Here is a 10,409-nt window from a genome sequence, read left to right on the forward strand (position 1 = left end):
AAGACAATACAAAAAGGAAAATAACCCATACCCTACCCATGTCGCAAATCAAAAGTATAGAGGAATAAAGATTGTGCAAACTTTGAGTTTACTAGGTTCTTTTTTTTTTCCTTTGGCTTTTGTTCTCGTTTAATAGGGAGTAACTATAGTTTCCCACTAATTCATTGTGCGACTCTAACTCTCAACTCATATACTGAAGAAAGAACCAATCATTATTGTTGTCAAGCATACAACACAAACTCTATTATTCATTGTTTCTTTAAGGAAAAAAAAGTATACAACATAATTACAAATTAGAAGTTAAGATCAAAGCGAAGAATTAAAGTATATAAAGAAGCTGACCTTGCCATTTTGGTTATCAAAAACCTCTTGGATAATATGGGCAGGTACCCATGGTTTGCATTCTTCAAATCCAATGCTAGCTTCCTCATTTTCAGCCATTAAACAAAAAAGATAAAATAGTAAGAAACTACAAAAGAAAGAAATAGAAAAAGGCGAGATATCTAATTATGGTTATGTGGAGAACACTAGCTTTATATAAAGACAAATTAATTCAAGACAGACTTTGATTAATTGTTCTTATTTACACAATTTGATCATTCCTTTTCTCAAGAATACTGGTAACTATAATTTTCTGAGACCTTTCTCAAGAATTATAATGTTCGAGCAAGTATACTCCATTCATTTCTAGAGCAGACAAGTCATATTATGAATTCTAAGATTAGATATTATTTCAAGGAAACAATATTTCAGAAAGTCATTTTATGATTTCCAAAGTTAGCTATTTTTTTTACGGAGACATTTCCTTCTAGTTCCTGAATTTTTTTAATGTCTTATCATCTTTTCTAAATCTATTCAAGCATAGAAGTAAAAAAGAAAAAATGCATGGTAATTGGGATTCGAACTTGTAATACTAATTTCAAAATTTGACATCATAACTATTGCTTGAATAACACCAAAGTTTTTCAATTAAGGTTAGGGAAGGTTCAATTGACATTGTAATCAGAGGCAACTATTGAACTATCTTTTTAAGACGGTCCCATTATCTTTTTACCGTTGTAGAGTTTTTTCGCGCAATACTTTTAAACATTCCTTTTCAACTTCAATTTTGGTTATATATATTTTTGAATTTCAACAAATGTCGTCCAAACTCCTACATAAAACACAGAAAGGGGATTCTTGAAACAAAAATAAAGTTATTCATAGAATCAGCCATTGATTCAGGGTAGAGTGCTTAGTGCCTGCATCGCACACCAAAGGGTGCGACCCTACCCCAAGCATAAATACGGAATGCTTAATGCATCGGGCTGCCCTTCCCTAGACCACAAGAAAGTCCATCTCTTTGGGCCAACCCATCTTACTCTGAATGAATGATCCAATTTTTTCATAGTGGGCTAGCAGTCCAATCAAGGTAATTTCCAGATCCAAATCGTAAGAAATCCATGGATTAGAGTCATTAGACAGTCGACAGTTACCTTCTCACTATTCCATATAGTAGTTGCACACCTCAATCGTACAGTACTCCATTAAATTACTAACTTAATTCTTTCAAAAACTGGGTAAACCAACAGAAAATTTCAGAGAAACAAAGACAAAATAAAATAGTTAAATAGTTAAGTATATATTTTATTCGATTCCCATTTTCTAGTGTCAAAATCCACCATATATCACCACATTGTGCACGACGTTGTTTCAATCATCATCGATTCAAATGCTCGGCGGTTCAATTTCCGGCGGCCGTACTAACGTCCGCGTTGTCGTCGTCGGCGACCGCGCCACCGGCAAATCAAGCCTCATTACCGCTGCCGCCACTGAAACTTTTCCGGAGGAAGTTCCGCCGGTGCTTCCTCCGACTCGACTTCCCGCCGATCTCTATCCTGATAATGTTCCTGTTACGATCATTGACACTTCCTCGAGGTTCTTATTGCTCTTTTTTTGGAGTTTGAATACTTGATTTGTTGGTTATACGTCATGAAAGTTATCATATTATGATGAATTGTTTGGATATGATATGTAGTTTGGAGAGCAGAGGTAAGGTTGCTGAAGAATTGAAGCGAGCTGATGCTGTCGTCCTCACCTATGCTTGCGATCAACCTTCTACTCTCAATCGCTTGACTACTTTCTGGCTTTACGAGTTTCGTCGCTTAGAGGTTCCCCTCCCCCCCCCCCCCCCCCTCCCAATCAACCTATTTTACTCCATCTGTGTCCAATTTGTTTGGCTTTTTTCCATGGTTAGTGTGTCAAACCTTGAAGTTAAAGTCAGAAAATATTTTAGTTCAATTTTCAAAAGTAAAATTTATATAGTCAGAAGCTACAGAAACATATTGAGTGTCGGATGGTGAAAGAATACATTCAAAAAATACTGGTCAAATTCACTAATTCCAGAAAAGTGCCAAATATCTTGAGAGGGAGCATATATTCCTTTTTACGTGCCTTTTGCTGTTAATGGATTGATTATTACTTTATTTTCTTAAACATGGAGGACTATGTCTATGGTCACCAGCTAGTTTTAGTATTTTAAAGTATTTTTTCTGGAAAGTGTTGTTCCTTTTTGTTGATGCAATTTCATTGTTATTCCAAATATCATCTTTATGGCAAGTTGATTAAGTATCACACTGTAACTCTTTTGGATGGGTAGTGTACTTCTGTGGTATGTATTGAGATATGAGAAAGTGACTTCTGGACATTCTACCATGGTTAGATCAAGGTGCCGGTAATTGTTGTTGGCTGTAAGCTAGATAAGCGAGATGAGGAGCATCATATGAATCTAGAGCAAGTGATGGCTCCAATCATGCAACAGTTCCGCGAGATTGAGACTTGCATAGAATGTTCTGCGGCAAACCTAGTTCAGGTGGGTGCAAATTGTCACTAGGAACTTTTCCTTGCAGATGTTTTATATTTCAGTAGTGTGATGTTTTTTTTAACCTTTACAGGTACCCGAAGTGTTCTATTATGCTCAGAAAGCTGTACTTCATCCAACAGCTCCACTTTTTGATCATGAAACTCAGGCTCTTAAACCCCGTTGTGTTAGAGCATTGAAACGGATATTTATCCTTTGTGATCATGACATGGATGATACTCTCAATGATGAAGAGCTTAATGAATTTCAGGTCATTCTTCACGTTGATGTCCTCTAATTTGTTAAAACATTTGATTACTTACTTTTAGTTTTTTATTTCAAGAAGCCTTATTCTCTAGCATTTTGTGTTCCATCAAAATTGGCAGATTAAGTGCTTCAGTGCTCCCCTGCAGCCTGCTGAAATAGTGGGTGTCAAGAGAGTAGTACAGGAGAAGCTACCTCAAGGTGTAAATGACATGGGGCTCACATTGACAGGCTTTCTTTTTCTTCATGCACTTTTTATAGAGAAGGGTCGACTCGAGACCACTTGGACCGTGTTAAGAAAATTTGGGTACAATGATGAAATTAAGCTGAAGGATGATTACCTTTCAATACCTTTCAAAAAAGCTCCTGATCAGGTGACTCTATTTATGAAGCAGATGACTATTATGACACTCGTTAAAGTCCAAGATATTATTAGGGTTATAGTTGACTGTCTGTGTTTGAAAGAACTTTGGCACAGATGCTAGAGGGAAAATTCATGGGGAATATCAATAATAGGTTGACCTAGCTTGCATAGAGTTTCTGATTCATGGTGAATCAGCACCCTTATTCACAGTTCTGATAGTGGAAAATTATCAAGGATCAGATTATGGGAACTGTCTTTCTACGTTCATGCTGCTTCTTTTTCGTTGTTCCGAAGGTTTAAGTTGTCTGACACAAATATTGTTTGTTAGTACAAGAAAAACTCCGTTGGTATATTCATATCTGTTTTTAGCGGCTCACTGTCTTTCTGTCAGTTCCCTTCTCAATAATATTTTGTTTTCTTGCAGAATCTGGAGTTGACCAGCGAAGCAGTGGAGTTCTTGAAAGGGGTCTTCAGCACATTTGACACTGATAAAGTATACCTGGGCACTGTTTTTTCATGCATTTTGTCGTATGTGTGACTTTTTTCCCCATGTATTTAATATGACTTGATAATAAAGTTGATGATGTTATGCGTTCATTGGTGGTAAGGGGTGGGCTTATTCTGAGTAATCTATGAGTGAATTGATCTCACCAGAACTCTTAATGGTAGTAAAGGTAAAGGACAATCTTTGATACAGTAAGTCAAAAAGAATGTTCTTAAGACAAAGGAACAATTATGTAGTCACAATGTAATTTTAACCCAATTAGAAACGAAAAATGAACTTTGAGGAATTTTAATTGGTTGAGCTAAATTCCGATTATCCTCCTTTTTTTAAGATTCCAAAATCAAACTTAAAGATAATAAAGAGTCAAAGGAAGACGGTCAAACACAGTGCACAACTTCTAAAAGATTCACACTCAGCTCATTGGCAGATCTAAGAACTTATCCATAAATAGCCTTCATGATTTGGAAAGAGTTTTAGAACTTTATCTCTCATTACAGTCCTTATCTCTGGATGAAAGAATAGCTCTATCCGTTTTTGACACTGATTCCATATTTAAACTGTTGTCGCTTCCAATTTTTGTTCTTTAGGATGGTATTAAGTTTATGAAGACTAGAAAGGATTATGCAAATACTTTTTGCTAAGCCTTTTAAGTCTTTTGATAATACCAGACATCTTACACTTATTGTCTGTTGTTCCTAAATCTGTAAATCTTTGTTTTATGCAGGATGGAGTCCTTAGAAATTCTGAACTTGATGATCTATTTTCAACTGCACCAGAAAGGTAAATTGGTTTCTGTGAGCTCTTTGTTGTGAAGTATTTACATCTGGATGGCTTTGTTGCGCACTTCCTGCTAATTAATGTGAATTATTAGGACACTACTATTACAAATTTTGTCCATTCATTGATTGAAGCTGCTTCACTTATACATCCATTAAATGGCAAAGGTTGCTTACATAATTAATTTAGACTTTCAGAAGAAATCTGTCAAATGTGCCTATATGCTCTTGCTTGACACATTAAGATTGATCGAATGAGACAGACTTCAGCAGACTTGTAACACACCTATCGTGAATCTCATATAGGATGTTGGGTCTTTCCTTAAGTTATCCTTTGATATGGTAGCTCTAAGTAATTTGTGTGCAGCTAATTGTGAGGATGTGAATTTTCAGTCTTTTGAATTTACTAGGGATAAGTTGAATAATGCTTGCAGATTAATTTAGACGACTTCTCATTTCAGTTATCTTTTTTCTTTTCTAATAGGTTCTGTAGAATAATTTTTGTCATTATCATTGATGCTCTTTGTTTGAATCTTATGACGAGAAGTGTTCTCGACTTATCCTCTCTCTCTCTCTCTCTCCCCACCCTTCCCTCTGAGCTGATTGCTAACCTGGCTTTTTTATGTTTGAAAAAATTGCAGTCCCTGGGGTGAAACTCCCTACAAGGATGCTGTGGAAAGAACTCCATTAGGGGGCTTGTCTCTTTCTGCTTTCCTGTCTGAGGTTCGTACCTCTAGTTTTCTTTCTCATCCCCCTCTCCCTGGTTGTTGCATTTGTCAAGAGGGTTTCCTAACTCTTTAAAAGTACTTCCAACAGATTCCATATTATTTTGTTTCAGAATCAGATAATTTGGAAATATGCCTCCCCTTGCTTTAATTCCCTAGATTCATGGCACAGTTAACTTGTTCGAATGTAGTAGGTGGATCGCAACTCAAAATTTAATTGATCTTGTTTTTCTTCCCTTTTAAATTCTTTTCTACTGAGTAGAAGGGTCATTAGGATATTGAGCTTATATATTTTGCTTTTTAGGATTATATAATTATATTAATAAAAGGGATTGTTAGTCTGCTATATCTGGTTTATTTCACATTCAATGCCTATAATGTTACATATTCTAGTTGACATACCCTATAGGAGCAAAAATATTTTTTGTTAAGGCAATTTCTTTAAAGATCCAAACTGCTAATGCTTGCCGATAACAATGTCAGTGGGCTCTTATGACGTTGCTGGAACCAGCTCAAAGTTTGGCCAACTTGATATACATTGGGTATAACTGTGGTGCTGCATCAGCACTCCGTCCTACCAGGAGAAGATCAGTCGATCGAAAGAAACAACAGACAGATCGAAATGTTTACCAGTGCTTTGTTTTTGGTCCTAAAGGATCCGGCAAATCGGCCTTGCTGAAGTCATTATTGGGAAGGTATCTATCTGAACTTTAGCTAGTGAATTGCTTTTGTTAATAGTAGTTCTTGTTAATGGCTTATAGAAATATGCAGTTTTTAATATTATGAGCAGATCTCCATTTTTCCTAAGATTGGCCAGGCAAATCACCATATCTCCCTTTGTCATTTTTCTTTAATATTCTTTGTCTGGCAATTTCTGATGCATAACTTTTGTTCACCAAAGGCCTTTCTCAGAAAATTATGCAGCGACAACTGACGAGCACTATGCTGTTAGTGTTGTTGACCGTCTTGGGGTAAGTGCTCTCAGAAGATTATCATTTGGCTTGATAGGATGTTATACTTGATCTTTAAAACACTTGTCTGCCTGTGTGCTGCAAATATAATATCTTAGCTTCTGCTCAAATGATTCCCTATTAATATGCATAGTGTTAATTAGAAGAGTATTATGCTTTTTCTTGATGCATGGATACCCATCCTCTGTTAATTAAAAGAGTCATAGCATTTACAACTTTGTTCCCTTGTTGAATGCTCTCAAGATTGATTGTAAGTACATTCCCATAATACTAAACATGGTTTTTATGCAGGGAACTAAGAGAACTCTTGTACTTAGGGAGATTCCAGAAGACGAAGTTAAGATGCTTCTATCTAATAAGGAATCTTTGGCGTCTTGTGATGTAGCAGTGTTTGTATATGACAGGTGAATAATGCAAGATCTGAGTTAGACTAAAGGCTTTTCTGTACAGTTGAATTCATTGTTATACACCATCGCTTGGACAGAGAGAGGTTGTTCTAAAATTTTATGGGGGTGAAAAGCCCTGTATTTCTTTCACTTACAATTTACAAAGGCAACTCTCTTATGCTAACATTTCTTTTTGATAAGGCTCTCTTCTCTCTTATGCTAACATTATTTTGGGAAATCACAACTACTGATGTGTACACACAAACACATCTTTAACCATCAGGAGTATGGACTGCTCATAGGCTCCATCTTTTTTAAAGTTGTACAAAATCAGCTAGCAGAAGCATCTGTTGCTTGATGCAACATGGTTATATCACTCTGTATATTTGTTGGTTAAAAATTGATCTTATACTGGATCCTAGATTAATCCATCCATAGTTGGTATATAGCCACTTAGATGGAACATTATCGTGGCTCTTTGGTTTTTATGTGTTGTTGGGTCTATTTAATGGTTAATCAATTTTGTTCCCCACCCTTGCGGTCAAAGAAGAACCCCCTCCATGATATGTATGACATTTACAGACTAGTTATGGTTCCATATGGTATTAACTTCATATCTTCTCTCTTACTATGTTATGGGGGTTTTTCCCAATAATCAAGTGCTGTTGATGCTTAATGCTAGGTTTTCATTTACTGTGGGTGTGAGAGGTTCTTTCTTCTTCAACTTTGTCATGATAATGTATTTTTTTTGTGTGGAAACTTTCTTTTCCCTTTAGCTCGGATGAATATTCTTTAAAAAGAGCATCGGAATTGCTAATGACTGTGGCAAGGCGAGGGGAAATTAGTGGTTTCATGATGCCTTGTCTATTTGTTGCTGCAAAGGACGATCTTGATTCATATCCAATGGCAATAAAGGATTCAGCAAAGGTATTTATGGTGGTTTCATTGTGTTCTATGTTTTTGCTCAAATTGAATGTACCCTGTGTTTTTGAAAAAATACATAAACGATTTTATGATTTCTTGATTTTGCTTTCCATATATGCCTTTTTGATAAAAAAAATTCAATTTATGCTCAGATATGTCAGAGTTTTGGAATAGATGCACCTATTCACATAAGTGTAAAGGAGAGAGATCTGAATAGTGTGTTCAATAGAATTGTCGCTGCTGCAGAGCACCCTCATTTAAGTGTTCCCGAAACTGAAGTTGGACGTAGCCAGAAGCGATATCGTCACCTTGTTAATCGCTCTCTCATGTTTACTTCAGGTACTTTTGACTCTAATACCCCTAAAGATATCTCCAAAAAGAAGTACAAAATGGAACTGAAATAACGAAAATTGGCACTGAAGATAGGATGGCATATTAGAGCGAAAAGTTTTAAATCAATTTTTTGCATACCATCTAATTCTTAACTCAAAAATTGCAGTTGTGGCTGCTGTTGCCGTAGTTGGACTGGCAGCATATCGATCTTATGCTGCACGGAAGAATACCTCAAGCTAGGTAATGTCCTGTTCTACTGGAGAACCAATATTCAATTTTCAACCTAATAAGAAAGTTTCCCCGCTATTCCTTTGATCTCTACTAGAGAATTAGCTAATGTCCTTGTACATAGAGTATGCTCAGACTTCTTCCAAAGGTTATTTCAATTTTGTCCATCTGGTCTTATCCATTTCCTGTTGAAAGTATCAGCTAGGTGCTATTTTTCCTTTACACTTTGTTTTAGAAAGCACGATCTACCTTTTTTGAGCTACAATTTATTAGTAATGTAAAGGCATTTGAACTTTGGATATCATTATTAGAAAAGCTTTGGGAAAATAATTCTGGGAAAAGTTGCCTATTCAGATTGGTTTTGGAGGAAATGTTAAACATCTGGTTAGTTTTTCTGGGAATCTGGCTAATTTATTTTCTCATTTCATTTTTCGAAATCAACTTTTTCATTATAAGTCAAAAAGCAAAACAAATTTACTTAATAAACTTTAAAATATTTACTAAATTTTCCATTGAGTTAAAATCTTATGTGTGTGTGTGTAAAAACTTCAAAATAAATATACAGGTGCATTTGTGTCTCTCTGTGTGTGTATATATATATATATAAAATACACTTTTATATGTATGTATAATTAGATCGCTAAATTTACATTTCAAAAAGGTAAATAAATTTTCTTAATAAAGTGATTGTCTTACTTCGTTTCAAAATATGTTGAAGATGAAAGTAGGAGCAAGAATGTAAACATATTTAAATAGAAATCAATAGGTCATTTCCTTCCAAATAAGGATGTACAATAAATAAGTGAAAAAGTTGATTATATTTTTACAATTAAGGTTTTTAGATGTGTGTGGGTGTGTGTACTAAAGGGACAAAAGGAAATTCTAGATTTAGAATAATGGTTTGAAATATACTTATTACCCTAAATTTAATTTCTATTTATTGAATGAAAATTTCATCTAATCATTAGGTGGTATTCAACAAATTAAGCATTTTTTTTAGCAGAACAGTTGGTACATCAATACATGTATCAATATGGACCCTTAGAGCTTAATGTTATCTTACGACGATGTGTTTTGATATCATTCGTGAATGTTACATCTGCAATATGTAACATTATAGATATAAAAAGTTCTTAGACAAATTATACTCTTTGACGTACAATAAACACTCACTTAAAAGTGTAAAGATCATGAGCTCTGAGTGAGCTCCACTCCTCCTTCAATGGAGGATTTAGAATATTCTTGAATGTGTGTTTCGAAGAGAGAGAAATGAGCAGTGAGGAGTCTCTGATTTGGAACATAAAACTCAAAAATATCTATTACTGAGTATTGTCCTCTTTATACACATAAGCAATAAAGAATACAACTAAACTAACTAAACTGACAGCTGGAACCTAACTAATGCTATGCTGACTCAGCAATGTATATACAAGTGTAATACAAGTGCGTTTAAATATAGAATATAATCTCAATACCTCTCCCCCCCCCCAAGTTGGAGGTGAGGTAATCACAACCAACTTGCCAAGAACAGAGAAATGCTTACCCCTGTGAGTGCTTTAGTGAGAGCATCTGCCAGTTGTTTTGTAATGCCAATGTGATGCAAGGAAATGAGGCCCTCCTGAAGCTTGGTGCGAACAAAATGGCAATCCACTTCAATGTGTTTTGTTCGTTCATGGAACACAGGATTCCTTGCAATGTGTAGAGCAGACTGGCTATCACAATGCACAGAGACAGGAATATTGAGCTCTTCAAACAACCTGTGCAGCCATACCAGCTCACCCACCACCTTCCTAAGTGCTCTGTACTCTGCTTCTGCTGAGGACAAGGAAATGGTTTTCTGTTTCTTGGACTTCTAGCTCACAGGACTGCCTCCTAGAAGGATAATGTAACCAGACACTGATCTCCTAGAGTCAGGGCAGGCTGCCCAGTCAGAATCACAGTAAGCAGTGATGGAAAGATCAGATGCATGCTGAAGTACAAGCCCAATGTAGGATCTTTTTTGAGGTACCTCAACATGTGATAAGCTGCATGTAAATGAAGTTCCCTGGGGTCTTGCATAAACTGACTCAAGTGTTGGACCCCATAGGCTATATC

General features: G+C 35.8%; 1 protein-coding gene across 1 annotated transcript; it reads left to right on the forward strand.

The window, feature by feature from the left end:
- Positions 1–1,525: 1,525 nt before the first annotated feature.
- LOC104235196 (mitochondrial Rho GTPase 1-like) lies at positions 1,526–8,656 on the forward strand. Its single transcript, XM_009788908.2, has 14 exons — positions 1,526–1,917; positions 2,018–2,150; positions 2,702–2,851; positions 2,934–3,110; positions 3,226–3,477; positions 3,892–3,960; positions 4,697–4,752; positions 5,390–5,471; positions 5,957–6,168; positions 6,375–6,444; positions 6,736–6,848; positions 7,607–7,757; positions 7,907–8,093; positions 8,254–8,656. The coding sequence occupies exons 1-14, from the start codon at positions 1,712–1,714 to the stop codon at positions 8,325–8,327; spliced, it is 1,932 nt and encodes a 643-aa protein (XP_009787210.1). The 5' UTR covers positions 1,526–1,711; the 3' UTR covers positions 8,328–8,656.
- The last annotated feature ends 1,753 nt before the right edge of the window (positions 8,657–10,409 follow it).

Source organism: Nicotiana sylvestris, chromosome 9, assembly GCF_000393655.2.
Source record: "Nicotiana sylvestris chromosome 9, ASM39365v2, whole genome shotgun sequence".
Classification (NCBI taxonomy): Eukaryota; Viridiplantae; Streptophyta; class Magnoliopsida; order Solanales; family Solanaceae; genus Nicotiana; species Nicotiana sylvestris.

Excerpts from the sequence above, each read along its gene's own strand:
- LOC104235196 (XM_009788908.2), top strand. The coding sequence starts at position 1,712 with ATGCTCGGCGGTTCAATTTCCGGCGGCCGTACTAACGTCCGCGTTGTC. Across the intron at positions 5,472-5,956 it reads TTTCTGCTTTCCTGTCTGAG|TGGGCTCTTATGACGTTGCT; the intron begins GTTCGTACCTCT and ends TAACAATGTCAG. Across the intron at positions 6,445-6,735 it reads GTGTTGTTGACCGTCTTGGG|GGAACTAAGAGAACTCTTGT; the intron begins GTAAGTGCTCTC and ends GTTTTTATGCAG.